Source organism: Tasmannia lanceolata, unplaced genomic scaffold (assembly GCF_043159265.1).
Source record: "Tasmannia lanceolata isolate RefF3 unplaced genomic scaffold, GAP_Taslan_0.1 ptg000004l, whole genome shotgun sequence".
NCBI lineage: Eukaryota > Viridiplantae > Streptophyta > Magnoliopsida > Canellales > Winteraceae > Tasmannia > Tasmannia lanceolata.
The window spans coordinates 7,370,739-7,388,823 of record NW_027518681.1 but is presented as its reverse complement, the minus strand read 5'-3'; the positions used below and the strand labels follow the sequence as shown (position 1 = coordinate 7,388,823).

The 18,085-nt window shown below is 38.2% G+C and overlaps 1 protein-coding gene across 1 annotated transcript; it reads left to right on the top strand.

Moving 5' to 3' along the window:
- Positions 1-13,350: 13,350 nt before the first annotated feature.
- Positions 13,351-15,571, top strand: LOC143875785 (putative inactive poly [ADP-ribose] polymerase SRO3). Its single transcript, XM_077377387.1, has 4 exons — positions 13,351-14,544; positions 14,649-14,890; positions 14,998-15,122; positions 15,248-15,571. The coding sequence occupies exons 1-4, from the start codon at positions 13,532-13,534 to the stop codon at positions 15,344-15,346; spliced, it is 1,479 nt and encodes a 492-aa protein (XP_077233502.1). The 5' UTR covers positions 13,351-13,531; the 3' UTR covers positions 15,347-15,571.
- The last annotated feature ends 2,514 nt before the right edge of the window (positions 15,572-18,085 follow it).

Genomic DNA, 18,085 nt, shown 5'->3' with positions numbered 1-18,085 from the left:
GGGTTGTTGATTTGTTGGTGAGATTCCCACCTTTCCATGCAGACTAATCGAATTACTCACTCATTCCATTCATGTGAATAGTCTCTTTCGTATCCCAAACGGCGCATCCCACCTAATCCATTCCAAAATTCTATCGCCTTTCGAAAATCCCACCTAACCCATTGCTAAGTCCGTTTGCCGTTCCAAATAAAAACCAATCTTCGCTTTGATCGATCATGATTTTTGGACTGAATTCTGGATTTAGAAGTGGGTCTTTGTTTTGATCGATCTTGTTTTTTGACTGACCCAAGTCTATAATAATCATTCCTGCTTCGAAAGAGCTTTGAGCACGGAATTGAGTGGAAAATGTACCTGCTAGAGTGACAAAAAAATAAAATAATGTACAGGTCCCAAGACTGTGTATACTTGGTATATTAACAAACAAGTTTCCTTGATATTAAAATGTTTAACACCTACTTATGGGTTGTCATTTTTGCTTTTGTTTTCAAATCGTTTCTATTTTTTGTATTTATTTTTTTCAATTGGATTCTGTTTTTGTATGAGAAATTTTGGGCACACAAGCTGTTATAGCAAACAGATTGTGAGCCCAAAATTGATTTTAAGTCAAATAATCCTTTTCTGCCGCTGCTCTTTATAGCTGTTTTGGATTTTGAATACTGATTGTGAGTCCAAAATTGATTATTTGACTCAAAACATAATTGGTGCTTTTAACTTATGGCCCCGCCCATTTTGTCCCTCTACTTGGTTGATTCAAAATTAATTGGTGATTTTGACTTATGGCCCGCCCATTTTGTCCGTCTACTTGGTCCCGATTTAAAATGTCGCCTGTCGTTTAACATCGCACATCGCGTGGTTATATTTCTTGATTTTGTACACTTCTTAGTGAGGCTATTGCATGTTTGCATGTTTAGAGTAAGCATACATGTTGACTATCACTTTGGTCCTCATCATTTTGGATTTTGAAAATTGATTTCGAATCCAAAAACTGATTACTGGTCTCAAAATTATGGCTCTTTGTTTTGGATTTTGTGAACTAATTGTAATTCCAACACTGATTATTGGAATGAAAATTGCGTTCAATTATGAATACAATAATCAGTTTGGACTCACAATCGGTTCTTAAAATCAGAACAAACAGAGCCCAATGGTAAGTTGAGTTTTATTACTTGTGGGCCCAAATTCTTTTCTCAAAATACAAAGCTACAAGCAGGGCCAAAGTGATACATTCAATGTGTATGCTTAATCTAAACACTTCGTCTTTACTTAATATAAATGCATTTTCTGGTCTGGTGGGTGTTTCTTTGGTGTTGGTTTTTATGTATTCCTGTCAAGAATGTTGTTACTTTTCATTTCCTATGATTGAGTTTAGTATGCTCTTTTGTATGTATATACTTATACTTCGGATCAGGTTTTAGTAATGATTACATGGCAGTTTCGTCACAAACTTCGAGCCTTTTTAATGGAACCGAAGAAACAAGAAAATAGCAGACAAATGTCCAAATAGAATTCAGTCAATTGCTCTACGGTTTTGCAGAACCGTGATACAAAGGTATAAAGAAAAGACACAAGCACTTGAAGCACTTAGGTGCTCTACCGGTCTTTGTCTTGTTGGAAGGGTTAGAAACTTGACCAATATCTCTTGGATCGTTTTCGCCATAGACACAACCAAAATTCGCGATGGCCTGATCGAAATTGGTTGATTTCTCAATTGGATGCCATGAGCACTCTTTCTGCTGCTTCTCGACGTTAATGGCCAACTTGTACGTGTCATTGTAACTCAAATATGGTTGTAACATCACCGCATCCCCACTTCAAATTAAAGAGAGTCCAGACCCTTCAATCTGTCCCTCTGTCTTTAATGGGTAGAAAGATCCCCCCTTGGTCGCCCTTCATCTCGAGAAGTCCACCCCAATAGCTACCTCTGAAAAGTCTCCTAACAGCTTTCTCCCCCCTTCTCCTGATCAGGGAAGCCATCATAAAAGGCATACTCTCAAAACCAAATTTCTTTGCCTCACCAAAATCGTCAAATCTCTCTGGATGCTCCTACCCCAATTTCTGTTTCTTTCAAGCAAAACCTCAACAGTCATTCAGAGGATGCCAAGGCCATGGAAGCCCAGAATCCAAATTCTATCACCCCTTGGAGAAACCTCTTTGCTGAACCTCCCTCTATTCCCATCTCAACGAATCTGGACCACATCAACCCTGTTGCTTCAGAAAAAGAGGAAATGGCATTATCTTTCGAAGACTCAGTTATTGAAAAACATGGTAAAAAATGGGCCAACTGCCTCGTAGGGTATTTCATTGGGAAGAGACCCTACTTCGTTTCCCTCCGAGATGCTCTTAGCCGCAATGGAAGTTGCAAGGTACTCTTCAAATGTTTACCATGGACCATGGTTTCTTTCTTTTTAAATTCTCGAGTGAGGAAGATTGTACTTGGGTCCTAGAGCAGAATGGTCAAAATTATGGGGGAAGGCCACTGATCCTTCAAAGATGGGATCCAACTACCTCCATGGAAAAGAAAAAACTCACAGAAATTCCTATTTGAATCAAGCTACATGGGCTCCATCTAAAGTTTTGGAACCACCATTGTCTAAGTAGAATAGCTAGCTTGATCGGTAAGCCCCTCTACATGGACACTCAAACAGCTGAGTCATCTAGGCTGAATTATGCTAGATTATGTGTGCTAATTAGTGTGGATCAATCCCTCCCAGATTCTATCAAGCTTCGTACCTCCTCAGGTGAGATCATTCCGCAAATTGATTACAATTGGAAACCGAGTTCCTGTTCATTTTGCAAGGACTTTAGTCACAGTACTAAGGCTTGCCATCTTCACTCAAATCATGCTCAACGTCAGCCTAAGAAATAATGGAGACCAGTCAGCAAAATCAACTCTGAAATTGTATATGAAATTTCGAGTTCAGCCCACCATCATTATGAAGCTACTAACCATAACTTGGAAAAAAATTCCACCCTTCGGTCCAACTTTAGACCATCTGTGCCTCTGCATAGGTCTGCAATTCAATTTGGAAATAAATTCTCAGCCCTTGAAGACCTTGGTTCTGATTCTCCTGCGGAAATCTCAAATGTAGCAGCTCCTTCCTCTTCAGACTCTTACATCACTGATGGTTCAAGGCAAACAGTCCAGAAAAAGAAGGAAAAGAAAGGGAAATCCCCAATTTCGCTCCTTCGGCCATCTCCTACTTGTGTGCTTCCCTCCATTTCAAGACCCTAGCTAAGATGAGGATAAGTTTGGATCTTTGGGGTTTGTCTTGGGGGGTTAGTTTGTTTTCCTTTCCTTCCCTTTTTTTTTGGGTTGTATTGTGCTGTTTTTGGTTGGGGGTCCTCTTGCCCTATTTTGTGTTCCTTTTGGCTCTCCTTTTGGAGATCTTTTTGTTTCCCCTTTATGCTGTGGGGTTGCCTTTTGGCTTTCATGTTGTATATGTCTTTTTCTTTAATATATCTGGTAGGGGTCTGCCTAACCCCAGCTTGCCTATCAAAAAAAAAACATCACCGCATCCTAAACCTCTTTGTGTTAGCCTCCCACATAGCGTGCAACAGTTCTTCAGTCTCCATCACAAAGCAACACATTGTTAGTAAACCAATGGTATGATTGGTTTGAAGCAACTTGTCATAGAATTCCTACTTGAAAGGAAATCGTGGAGGATCTATTAGTTTTTTTTGTACCATCTGGGTATGAAGATGTCCATGGCGAGGTAGCAAAAATACAGCAAACAACAATTGTGGAGTACCAAGGTCGCTTCGAACGACTCTCAAACCAGAGACTGATTGGAGGCACGGTTGGTTGGGATGTTTTTTGCAGGACTCCGTCCAGACATTAGGCAGGAAGTCAAGATGTATCGTCCTCACACGATGACGACGGGTATCCCTTATGCGCGATTGCAGGAGAAAAGACTAAATGAAGATAGTCGACGTTCGTATGAAGGCTTTAATGGCCAACCTCCTGATCTTCTTCAAGAAGGTCACATTGAATCAACGGGTCGTAACATGCATGTGAAGCAATTGACGAAAGAGGAACTCAAAGGATCGAACGGCTAAGGGTCTATGTTGGCACTGTGATGCGAAGAGGCATAAGGGTCATCGTTGCGGACAAAAACGGTTGTTGATGATCGAGCCAGCTAGCCATTCCGACGACGATAATTAGGATAATCAACCTTGAGGACAAGGTTGAAATTTAGGGAGGGGAATCTCAGCATTAGTTTTCCTAATTTAGATTGTCTTCTTTATTTAAGTTATTTCCATATTTGAGTAGGGTTTCCTTATTTCCTCTTTTCTATTTTGCTGATTTCTGTTTACATATTTTGCTTTCACTAATTTCTAAATAATGTAGATGTTGTATGGATTTTGAGCAAGGAATAATCAGCTTTAGTGTAGTTAGCATATTGGAGGCCGAGTTTCCTCAAATTAACTCATTGGAGGCCTGAGTTTCCTCGAATTAACATAATCTTTCCCTTTTCTCTATCATCTTCTGTCTTATTTTCTTTTCTGATAGAACGGTGTTCTATCAAGTTGGTATCAGAGCAGCACAATCTATTATTATGTCGAAGCAAATCGAAGGAGCAATGAATCAATGGGATGAGAATATAAGAGAGATCCTAAGGTATCTAGCTTCTATAAAGGCCAAGTTCAGCGAGATAGCATTATCGTTTGGCGTGAAGTAAGAAGAACCCCCATGTTTGATTGAAGAGTTGAGGGAGAGCACCGTCGAGAAGGCTTGCACAATGAAAATGAAAAGACGAAACAGAAAAAGGAGAGAAAAGAAGAAGCGTGAACGAAGGCATATAGAAGAAAAAGCGAAGAAGCCACAAAAGAAAGGTCGTCGCCGAAGAGTCTACCGTTCCACTCAGCCTTTCCAACGCCATCGAAAAGATTCTCACTCAAATCCATCCGTGTATCAACATCTCAGACATTCCAAAAGGACACAACAAAAGTGCTTTGATGAACGGCACGATGAGATCAATTTTAAAATGGAGCCACCTAAACCCTTGATGACAGCATGCGTGATGATGACTAATTATAAGACAAAAGGGAGGAAGAAAACGACGCAGGATCTCATTTTTCACCAATCAGAGCTTAATCTTCAACCTTGAGGACAAGGTTGATTTCAAGGCAGGTGGAATGTTAGGTGCCTAGATGGGTCCAACTTAGAGTGCAATAAATTAATTAGATATTTTAGAGAATAAGATTAGATTTGATATATTTAGTAGTTATATTAGATTAGGATGCCTACTTATATTAGGATAATCTTTATTTGGTTATTTCTATTCTTATCATAAAATCTTTCTATGTTTATCATTAAGTTATTTATATAAGCATATGTTATTGTTAATGGAAATTAATGAAGAAACTTGTTCAAGAAAGTGTGTCTTTGTACACAAAGGAGGATTGATCCTTCCCTAGAAGTGGATCAAGAGGTTGATCTTCCCTCTAAGAAGATCAAAATCGTTACGAACCGAAACAGGTTCGTAACAAAATAACATTGAATCGTGTTCCTTCTCACAATTTTTGACGATTTTCCAATTTCAAATAAATTAATTTCATATATTTGAATCCATAAGACCTTAAGCGCACCCTTGGTTAAAACTATTCTATGAAGAAGAAGATAGCATCATTTCCCGCCTATATACAAGTTATATACACGTATTGGAAGCAGGTAATTTATTGGTTATTTACATATAAGATTGTTCTAAATCTAATCTAATTTGCAAATGGAACAGGAGGCCTAGTTGGAAACCATTAACTCTATTCTAAAACTGTTATAACCATTATTTGCAAATAATCATATTTAACTTCACTTATTTTTTCATGTATGATCATATGTTTACAAAAAAATAATTAGAAATACCCAAAGAGGACATAAATCTTCTCGGAGTCTTTAAGTCATAGAGAATGTTTTGAACGTTTGGGATTCATGGGTCTCTCCTTCTGCTTTGTATGAGCAGGTGGTCTATCATTGCAACACAATTACGAGGAAGAACTGATAATGGCATAAATAACTACTGGCACAAGACGTTGAAGAAGAAGCTCTTGGGCGAGCAGCCAGAGGAACATTAAGCCAAGAAAGCTTTGTGGTGTAAAGAATGAGATGGAGAAAGGCGATGGAAATTTCATGGTGCCTGGAAATGGGAGCCAAAATAAGCAAATGTATGAATTGACAAAGTAAAGAAATTGAAGGTGTTCTTGACTGGAAATAAAGTTCAGAAAAAAAAAGTAGAAGATTGAGACGAGAAATAACAAGAAGTTTGTGGTTTCAGAAAAAAGTTCAGTACAATCTTTTTCGTAGTGCCTAAAATTGAGATGTGAAATAACATCAGCTCAAAAAGGGGGGGGGGGGGGGAGAGAGGCATTTCTCAAGTCCCCACAGACAAATTTATGGAAAAATGGTATGTTATAGGAGAGATTCTGAGGAAGCATCTTACCACTCAGATGACTATATCTACCCTATCTACATGATGGACATAGGCCATCAGGCCTAATTGATATTTCCACACCCCTTGCTATTAGGCTATTATAGGGGGTCTGAGGAAAGTTCCTCCGACCCCTACCTGAGCCAAGTTTTGTTCCAGGTCAAGTAACTATAGGAGGTGTTAGATTTTGATTTTTAAAATCTTAATTTTTGGTCAAAAGATAGTGTTTGGAAAATATTTTCTAAGTGTGTTTTGGAAAAGGAACAACTTTTCTTTGGAAAAAGTTGCTTTTTGCAAGAGAAAGAGAAGAATACAAAAGTAGTGTGAACAAGATAGTCCCATACCGACTCATAAGAAAGAAAAAGTTGGGCTTATAAAGCCTTACTCTTTTCTCTACTTTATTATGGTGTTCAATGGGTCTTAGCCTTGGGTTGAACCGCGGGACGGTGCAACGCACCGTTTGCACACACGCGTGCACGACGTGAGCAATGGGCAATGAGCCATAGGGCGCATAGTGGCGCTTTATCCGCATCGTAGCGATGAGCGATTAGAGCCTTTCATTTTTCCTGATTTGATCTGGACTGTTGGATCAAGATCGTCTTGGATCGGTCAAGTGGGTAGACCGAATGGTTCGGTCTGATTGGGCCTGAGTTCAGGCCCAGCAGGCCTAGGGGCTCCAATGGATAGTGCGTGAGCGGGTGCGATCCGAAGCATCGAATCGTAGTGTAACAGCTAGTGGAAGATGACCGTTGGATGGTGTCCCATCTACTCAATGGTCAAAGGCCCAAAGGGTGCGATCTGCACCATGGATGGGCAATCTAGCGGTTCAGAGTTGGAAAGGTTTTTACACAAGCCAACGGTTACTCCAGGATTGATCTGAGCCATAGCGTCGCGATTAGACATGATCTAATGGTCAGAATCATTCTAAAGAGAATTCAGATTTCTACTTTGACATACCCAAAATTACTATTTCCAGCACAATTCTTTCTCTAAACCCCTACAAAGTTTCTATTTTACTGTTTTTAGAAATCCTTTCAAGTATTCTGTTTTCTGCAGAAACAGAACTCTTGGGTCTCATATACTTGCAAAATTCAAAGGTGATTCAAGCTTGATTCCGTTCAGTGCAGAACGTCGTCAAGCAATCGGTTTGGAACCGGGCTTCATTGTATCTTGGAAGCGAGTTCGTGGTCCCCTTTGCACACTACTAGTGGGGGTGAAGAGCATTTACACTCCTTGAAGCATCTTCTTATCTTCTTCTCAACCACTACACGGTTTTTACTCCAACAGGAGGCAGATCAGCATGATCCATAGGAAATAGAACTCTGAGAATCTAATATCCTCCCGATTTTCATTGGGGCGTCAGGCATGAGTCCATCACTTAAGTGTTCATCACTCTCCCCTATATATATGTGCATCATTAGTGTATGTTGCTCGTCTATCACTTCACCTATGCCTCCACTCCATTAGGATCCTAGTTGTAATTAAACTCACAAAACAACCCTCAACATCAGGGGCGGAGGCAGGGATTTGCCCCAAGGGGGGCAAACAACTCATCAAATTTGTGGAGCTCAATTACAGTTTCCATGTAGAAGATGTCAAATATCTTAAGTTTCAAGCTCATTTTTTACTTATGCTCTGTTTCTCTTGACATAAAATAGGTGCAAAAACAAATTTTACGCCCATTTTTATACTAAAAATGAGAATAAAATTTGTTTTATGCCCATTTTTACACTAAAATGAGCATAAAATTTGTTTTACATCCATTTTACATTAAAAGGAAAAGAAGCGGAGCCTTAAGAATGTTCCACGCAATCACAACTTGCAAAACTGCTAAAGGACTCAAAATTCTACCAGACTTACAATCAGAATGAACCAAGCTTGACTGACCATAAAAATACTATTTCTTCAAAATTGGATAGAATAACAAGGTGTCACTATAAAAAACTAGGTGTGTTGAATTTAGCAAAAGTGGCGCGATGTTTATCAAAATCAGCACACCAATAATAAACCTTTTTACATTGGTGCTGCTATAAAAGAACAAAGCATAGCTGTTTTTAAAGACCTTGAAAACCCACCTTTTTAAAACCTTTGAGTAGCATAGTTTCAATTTTGACCGAATAACAAGGGTTTCTTATTGGACAAAGGGCTACTTGATAGGAGATTTCTAAAAATATGACATAAAGTAGTCATGCATATGTTTAGTTCCAAAAGTGCCCTCCTTAAAAGACCTTTGCAGTTTGCCCCCTTCTAAAACAATTGAAAAGTTACAGGGACCTTAGTTCCAAAATGCCCTTCTTAAAAGACCTTTACCCAACTCAAGGGGGGCAGCTACATCTAGCTCCGCTCCTGTCAACATGGTACCTTTGTCTCTAATAGCAAAACTAAACATTATATGACAAACCACTTCCTAATGATTTTGGGCGCTGATATTTCCTTACCACCCCCCCCCCCCCCCCCCCCCCCCCCCCCCCAATGGCTAGCTAACGTTTTCCCACCATTTGACCCTTCTCTCTCTCTCTCTCTCTCTCTCTCTCCACACACACAACACAAACAGTTGGTGGGCCCAACAGAAACCGTTGGTGGAATGGTGGGCCCATCTTAGGCCCCACCCATACCACACCATAGGATAATCCAAACCGTCCATCTGATGCGCCATAAACGTAAATAGGTAGCTTCCCAAAATATTATTTCCATAGGATGATCCTGGCTCTCCGATCTATAGGTTTCCATAATATGCAGTTCCTCTATAGATTGAAGGGTTGGGATAATCCTACAAGAACATGAATGATATATGAAAGGGAAATGATAAATGCGACCCGTTTCATTAATTGGGACACCCACGTGCAGTGTACGATGGCTCGCATGTGATGTACAACTGCATCTTTGCAGTCATGGATAAAGTGCACCTGCGTGTCCCAACTAATGAAAAGGGGCGTATTTATCATTTCCATACATGAAAAGGGTGTATTTATGACGATTAAATTATGTCAATTTCAATAAAAGTCACTATCAAAAGGGCTGATTTTTTCACCCATAAATTAGGGTGTGTTGAGCAAGGCTTCTCATTCTCAAATTTCCACAATTTTCAGCCTCTATGAATCAGAAACCGGAGAAACGTGCTGGTCTAATCCCATTGCCAGACTATATTTTCTAGATTTTTCATTCTCACCAACAGAAAATCCACAGAACCCATTATGTGAATGGTTCCTATAACACAACCTCAAGCACCTCACATCAAAACACTTGCATCTCTAAACTTATGCTAAGTGGGCCCACCATCCTAACTATGTCAAAAAGACCCAAGACACATGACACATCTTACCTAAAAGAAAAAGGGGAAATAAAAAGAAAAAGGGGAAATTCTCAAAAAAATGTGTTTTTTATCTGAAATTCTCAAAAAAGGATAGAGTTGGCTAATTTCTCAAAAAGGGGTCAAACGCATCCCAAGGAGTGTTTGAGGACAAAAATGCCATTTTGTTGGTTTTCCCTCCAAGAAAGTAAGCAACGGATCCCAATGCATTGCACCTAACATTTTTACTTTTATACCTTCTTCTTTCCCACACCAAAATGAAACTTCATTCTCTGTTGTAAAATTCCATTGAAAATCCATTGCATAGAGGTGAAACTCCCCTCTCCTAAAATCTACATTTTATTAGATCTCTTTATTTTTCTTTGGCTATCAAACCTAAGCTTCTCAAGTAGGTCCATTGTGATACATTTTGCATAGGTTTAACATGTTCCTTACAATGCTATGGTGTATTGCCATCATCTTGTTTATTTGTTAGGGATTTGTTAGGAATTTATTATTGTCATCATGGGGAAGAAGAACGTAAAAAAAATCGCAAAAAAAAACGGTCGACCTTTCCACCATCCCGTCAGTTAGGTTTAAAAAACGGTCGACCTTTCCACCATCCCGTCGTTTGCGAAAACCACTTCCCATAAAGACCACTTCCACACCTCTCCCCCCCCCCCCCCCCCACCCATTACAACCGTGCGTTTCCTCCTCAAACCCTAAATCCCTCCACTCCCTCCCCCACCATAACATCTGAGGGTTTAAGTTAATATTTTACAACTGTACATAAATTCATGACAATTTTCACGCCCAATGAAATACTATTAGATTGTGTGAAGCAATATTTAAACCTTGGAACCACTATTTATACCTTGGATTCACTATTTATACCTTGGAACCACTACCTAATGGTAAATAGTAGTTCCTATGTATAATTAGTGGTTCCTAGGTAATTGAAACCCTATAAATATAGTCATTATCACTTTTTATAGTGGTTTTGACTTCATAACTTCTTGTAATCACAATTTAAACTCTTCGAACAAGTATTAGGCCATCTAAACTATGAACCATCAAAAGATCTGACTGTTTAGACACCTATTTGACCCATTGTTCATAAATTCATTGCAACATTGACACCAAATGCAGTACTATTAGATTGTGTGAAGCAATATTTCTACTCTGGAACCACTACATAATGGTAAATAGTGGTTCCTATGTATAATTACTGGTTCCTAGGAACCACCACATAATTCATTGCAAGATTGACACCCAATGAAGTACTACTAGATTGTGTGAAACAATATTTCTACTCTGGAATCACTATTTATACCTTGGAACCACTACATAATGCTAAATAGTGGTAAATAGCGGTTCCTAGGTATAATGAGTGCTTCTGAGTGTTTAAAACCCTATAAATACAGTCATTATGACTTTTTATAGTGGTTTTGACTGCATAACTTTTCAATCTCACAATTTAAACTCTCGGAATAAGTGTTAGGCCATCTAAACTATGAACCACCAGAAAATCTGACTGTTTAGACAACTATTTAACCCATTGTTCATTCATTGCAACTTTGACACCCTCTGAAATACTATTAGATTGTGTGAAGCAATATTTCTATTCTGGAACCACTATTTATACCTTGGAATCACTACCTCGGAACCACTACACAGTGGTAAATAGTGGTTCCTAGGTATAATTGGTGCTTCTGAGTGTTTAAATATTGGTTCCTAGATATCAACAGTGGTTCCGAGAATAAAATATTGCTTCTACATATTTAAATAGTTGTTGTAATTGTATAAACATGATTTTCATCCAGGTTTACTCTAAATAGAAACATAGAGGGCAATAGAGAGATTATGACAATACATCATAGCATTGTAAAGAGGATGATGACAATAACAAATGCCTAACAAAACCATAACAAATACCTAACAAATACACAAGATGATGACAATACACCATAGCATTGTAAGGAACATGTTAAAATCATGCAAATGTATATCACAATGAACCTAGAAGAGAAGCTTAGGTTTCATAGCCAAAGAAAAATAAAGAGATCCTATAAAATCTTAATTTTAGGAAATGGGACTTTCACCTCTCTGCAATGGAATTCGAATCGATTTTTACAACTTTTCCTAGACAATGGAGTTTCATTTTGGCGTGGGGAAGAAGAAGGTAAAAAGGTCAAAATGTTAGGTGAAATGCATTGGGATCCGTTGCTTATTTTCTTGGGGGGGAAACCAGCACAAGGGCATTTTGGTCCTAAAACAATCCTTACGATGCGTTTCACCCCTTTTTGAGAAATTAGCCAACTTAACCCTTTTTTGAGATTTTAAGATAAAAGTCACTTTTTTTTAGAATTTTCCCAAAGGAAAAGGGAAAAGAAAAAGAAAAACACTTTCTCAGATGTGGGTATCTAAAAAGGAAAAGAAAATCTAATAAGAACATATTAGAGTTGATGAATCGTGCTGGAAAGTATGAAAAAGTCATTTAAAAATGAAGAGAAAGTCAACAAGTATGGGCAACAAACAACCCTTCTGACCTTCTAAAAACGACAGACTAGAAGGTGATGGAAAAGACTCTCTCTCTCTCTTTGCTTTATACCAAAGCAAAAGCTATATTCAGGTGGAGTTCCCTTAACCCCCAAGTATCCCTCTATGTGGGGCGGCCGAAAAATTAGTTGGCCAAGAAATTTATCATTTTAGAGATGAAATTACGTTTATGCCCTTTACGTCACAGAACAACCGTCTTATGCACAAATCAGATAGCATGCATGATCGATTTGGGGGGGTCCCACCATGGAAATACCATACTGTAAAAATCACTCTGATCAATAAATCCTAATCCATCATCAATTAGTGAACTTATCAAAAGAAATTAGAGCAATGATTCACATTCAAAAGTCCTTTATTGGCACGGTGAAGATGGTCTCAAGAGTGTGGTTTTTTTATCTATAAAATCTATGAGGTGGGGGCCACTGTTGTTATATGGACCCACTCACATAGTTCTCCTATTCCACTGAATTCTCTTTTCACAACTAGAAAGGAGTAGGGAAGAGGCAACTGTTGTTTTGGTAATTTTCCATAGGCCAGTGATATCCACACTACCAAGGTTTAATAATTGTACTAATTCGCCTTGTCTTTTATTATTTAAACCGGCTTCTTAAGTTTTTCGGAATGGTGATAACCTGTGAAGGCTGGTTAAATAATAAAGGACAAGGCTAGTTAGTGCAATTATCAAAACATGTTGGTGTGGAATGGGAAGAAGCAAGTGTTATTTTGGTCATTTTCCATAGGCCGTTGATATCCGCACTACCAACTTTTGATAATTGTACTAACTCGCCTTGTCTTGTATTATTTAAGCCGGCTTCTCAAGTTTTTTGGAATTGTAATAACCTATGACAGCTGGTTAAATAATAAAAGACAAAACGAGTTATTGCAATTATCAAAACATGGTAGTGCGGATATCAGTATCCCGCACTCATTTTTTTCAAAAGTGGCATATCTGTAGTTAAAAGTCAAAACAGGGCTGTTTTGGTAATTTCGAAGGTAATTTCGAACCAAACCGCCAATCCCCCACGCTTATAAATACGGAGAGGAGAGAAAATCTGTTCCAGTTCAAACGTTCGACTTATTCAAATATTCAAATTGCTTGTTCTTCAAGGTTCTCCTCAAATCTCTAGAAAAATCTCGTCTTTCTTATAAATTCTCTCTCTATTTGATCTCACTTTGTATCTGGATTTCTTCTCGTCTTGCTTTTATCGCTTTTCGTTAATAGGCAAAGCAGACCCTGTTTCTTGAATTTAGAACAATGAAGGAAACTATCAAAGACACTCTTAGGTCTATGACCAATGATAAGAGTAGAAATGAAATGGGTTTATCTTTAAAGAAGAGAAGAATTGCTACCAAAATTGCAGACAGAATTAGAAACTTATTTTCTAACAAAAAATTGAATCATAGTTCTGTGTTTTGTTCTCGACAAGCTTTGATTCAAAATTTTTCCAATTTTACAAAGAGTAGTTCTCCTTCCAGGTTCATGTTCTTTCAAAATGACGCGTGGAATGATTTCTCCGAAGAGATATTTGGATTTTTAAAGGCGGGGTTTGTCGCGGGTATGCCCGTGGTGGAGGTATCAATAAAGGGTCTGTCATATATTTTCGACTTTCTTCGGATGTTACAGACAGATTTGGGAACTAGTCATCAAAGGTCTATTGCTTGGATTGATGTTAAAGGGGGGTGTTTTTTCCCCAAAGTTGTTGTGGGTGAAAAAATCGAGACTGTTTGTGAAGTGCCTCCTTGTCCTAAGCTAGAGGTTGAAATAAAAATTGATAATAATTCTATTGGAATGAACATAGATTCTTCTGACTCTTCCAAAGAACGTACCGATGAGAGTCTTGTCAATAATCTTGATAAGCCCAAAAGGTACCCTTTGGATACGCCGTGTATCCCAACTGCTGATTCAGAGAGACCCAATTGGCCTTATGTGGTAAGATTGAAGGATGGAGACAAGGGTTATTCATTTGTCAAGCACATTTTTCTCTCTGGATTAAGGAGTTCTTCGCAGGATGTGACCGTCACTTCTATACGTAGGATTTCACATGTAGGCCCATTGGGGAATGCTCGCTTGGATGCCTTCCAAACGCAGATAAAAATGATAAAGGCAGCTCGTGGTAGAGCTAATGTTAGGCTTGGTTGGCATGGGACCTCGGCAAAAGGTGTCGCGAGTATTGCAACTCATGGTTTTGGGCAGGCTAACAGGTTTTCTGGTTCGGAGGCTTATGGTGTTGGTGTCTACCTCTCTCCTCAACAATCTTCACACACAAGGTATAAAAGATTGTCACTCTCTTTTTCTACTATGAATTACCATGAAAATCTTCAAGTAGTCTGTGAATTTTACTTTGTTAATGATTGGTTTGACTGTGTTTCAGTGCTTCATTAGCTGAGGCTGATGATAATGGTGAAAAACATGTCGTGTTATGCCGGGTAATCATGGGGAATACAGAGGAAGTTGAGGCTGGGTCCCAACAGTTTCATCCCAGCAGTGAAGAGTTTGATAGTGGTGTGGATGATATTATCAATCCTAGATGGTATATTTTATGGAGCACTCATATGAATACACATATCCTTCCTGAATATGTTGTGAGCTTTAAGTCATCAGAGCACTTGCAAGGTAATTCTTCTTGTTTTAGTTTCAATTTTGAAACCTTCTGCATCGAGCTTTTTTCAGAACTGTATGGGGTTTTTTCTAAATTCAATTATTATGTTCATGGAGAACAGAAAGAGGATTGAGAAGAATATCCCCTGCATCAAATTTTTCGTTTCCAAAGTTATTATCTGAGATGGGGAAATCCCTGTCTTCTTCTACAATCCACGCATTACAGAGCCTATACACTCATTACAAGGTAATGGCTCTTCCCAATCTGTTGGAAAATTGGTCCTTTTTTTGCTAGTCTTACTAGTTCTTTTACAGATAAAGAATATCATATCACTTGAATTGTTTTCTTATACTGAATTTCTGATTTATCAGGCCGGAAAGATTAGGAAAGATGTTCTCATCAAACAGTTTAGGTTGATTGCTGGAGATAAGGTACTGGTTTCAACAATCCAAAGAATTCGAGGCCATTGATGATTGTGTTTGTGATGGTTTTTCTGGAGCATCCTTTGGGAGTTTTGTGCTTAGGGGGTTAACTGTTGAGAGTGGGCACATGTAATCCAAAGTTGTATTGAGAGTGAGCAAATCGATTCTCCATTATGTACTGAAGAGATGATTGAATTTCTGAATTTTCTTCGTTCAAACAATTGTACCCCAACTACTGTATACTTAATAGCACTTATTTAGAAGCGTTCTGTCTGTGGCTGAAATTCTTTTGTGCATGCAGATGTGGATCTTGTTGCATTTTTTATTTTATTTTTTATGATGACATAGGGTATCCCAACCCCATTTTAGGGCAGGACTAATCCCTATGGATGCGCACAATCACCCGTAAACCACGCGCATCGGTTTGCTATAGGGGGATTCGAACTCTTGTCGCTGGGGAGCATACCCATGACTTTAAGCCAAAGAGCCTCACCCGTCCGGGTTTGTGGATCGTTTTGCATAAACTTTGCTTAAGTGGCACTCTCAATTCAATGAAATCATACATGCAAGAGGAAGTTATCCACATCGACTTATGAACATGTAAATCGTAAGGAAGCCAAGTACCTTGCGGTGCGTAAATAATGAAAACGAATGCACTTATTTTTCTCTTTAAGGATCTTGTATTCTACAAAAGAATACTGTGGAAAGTTTTGGGTATTTAGGCAAAATTGAAAGGATTAAACTGAAAATGTCTCATAGGACTTGGAGAGAATAATCTACTACATACATTTATTCTAAATAATTATTTCCACAGATGGGGACATACTTTTGGTGTAGGTATGGTGTTTGGGTCTGTTCTAGATTTCGCTAGTAGCATTAAGCTGCAGGAGTACTTGGTGAAAATAGATGATGTAATGGGGAACTCTGTCAAAGGGGAAGTAGACTAATTGATTACAAGCGTGGATACTTGGGCCAACAATAAAAGGAATAACAACAAAAGAGGATGAATTTTCTTTATTCATAGAAAGAAAAAATTGTAACTTTATCAGATTATCAATGTGGGACTCCACAAATCTAGCTGTTCTATGCTGTTAAAGAAAAATAGAAAAGAGAGTTCCCACTGGTTGATGGTGATCATAGGAAGAACTACCAATCCTTGCATGGCTATAAGCATGGATGAATGAGGAATAAAGCTGATGAGAGAAAAATAATATGCGTACTGAAGTGCTACAGAGAACCAAAAGGAACATGATGAACAGTGAATCACATACCCATCTACTGTGTTAAGAAGTGTAATTTTGATGAAGGGGTTGTGGGATCTGATTGATTAAGAGATCAAATGCATTTGGTTGTATTCTGGCAAGAGTTGAATAATCATGTGTCATATGAACCATATAATTAGGGTCAGAAAAGATAGATAGAGATGACCCATGGTAATTTAAAAGAAATAAATAAAAAACCTCAAAACAAGTGTATAAGCTTTCAGGGAGGGAGTTCAACTCCTGCTTAGAATCCGGTGGACTCTTGTCATGGTGTTTCAAATCAGCAAATATCATAATCTTTTGAAAACAGTACTATATAACCTAATAACCATGGTGCTATCATGCAAGAATAATAGTCTTAAAGGATAATTGTACAAGTAACCATTCATCAATAAACTAAAGTGTAAGCTAAAGTAGACATCAGAAGTGACAATGTACATTGAATGAACAAATTCTAAGTCCACCTTTGGAACTTCTTTAAGATTAGTAAGAACTGCAGAGCAAATGTAAAAACTGAATTATTGTATCCATGTGAAAAAAAGTGACACCATAGATAAAAATACCATGTAAGGTAATGCAAAATCTGTTGATTTAGATTACTGTGTTGATTACGCAACCAAATGACCCATTTGACACCTGTCAGTCATTGATGATATTATTTGATAACAGAGTAGCAACTTGTCTTAGTCACAAACTATAAGGCAAAGTCAAGCTGAGGTTTTCTTGGTCAGTAAGTTACTAGACTAATAATTGACTTGATCCAATGAGTTTCGAGGAAAAACTATCAATTAGCTTTCGAATGGCTCCTTCATCATTCAAGTATGATGAGATTAACAATCTTATTGGTTACGTAAGGGGTATGGTCTGTCATTAAGCTTCAGCATCAGATCTAGTGAGTGGAAGTTGTCGTCTAAGAGACAACACCATCACCTGATAGAGAGCACACATCCAAGTCTGTAATATTAATGGTCTGTAGTGTTATTGCAATTAGGGACAAGTGACTGATAAAAAAAAATTGAGATGTTGATTACAAGAAAGAATATCTTAGTGCACAGTTGGAAACAGATTCAAGGTCATGCTTGGTACCATGTCATTGTATCTTGTGAGCATGCCTTTGTTACAACATGTTTAGAAGTTAGACCACCAGTTTATTAAATGGAAACCACTGCACTAAAATTTGAATTGTAATTTTCTGTTATTTCACCTTTCTTTAAAGTGTAGGGTGATAAATTGAAGATGTGTAAGGGTATTTGTAGGCCGATGGTTTCTTTTCTCCAATTCTGTTAAGAATGTCTATTAGAATACATGGAACCATCTTTTTTTTATTTGAAACGAACAACTTCTATTAAAAGGAACATAGAAGAAATCTCAGATCTCATAGCTTGAATACAGTGTTGTACATTATGGTTGCCAATGTCAGGATCCTTGGGAACTATATAGTTGAGTTTACTCTGGTAGAGCAAACATTTTAGAGCCCTTCAAACTCTCCCACTTGCACATTATGGATTCAACTAAGGCCTCAGGA

Coding starts and splice junctions, on each gene's coding strand:
- LOC143875785 (XM_077377387.1), top strand. CDS start 13,532: ATGAAGGAAACTATCAAAGACACTCTTAGGTCTATGACCAATGATAAG. Junction 14,545..14,648: donor CAACAATCTTCACACACAAG/GTATAAAAGATT, acceptor ACTGTGTTTCAG/TGCTTCATTAGCTGAGGCTG. Junction 14,891..14,997: donor GTCATCAGAGCACTTGCAAG/GTAATTCTTCTT, acceptor CATGGAGAACAG/AAAGAGGATTGAGAAGAATA.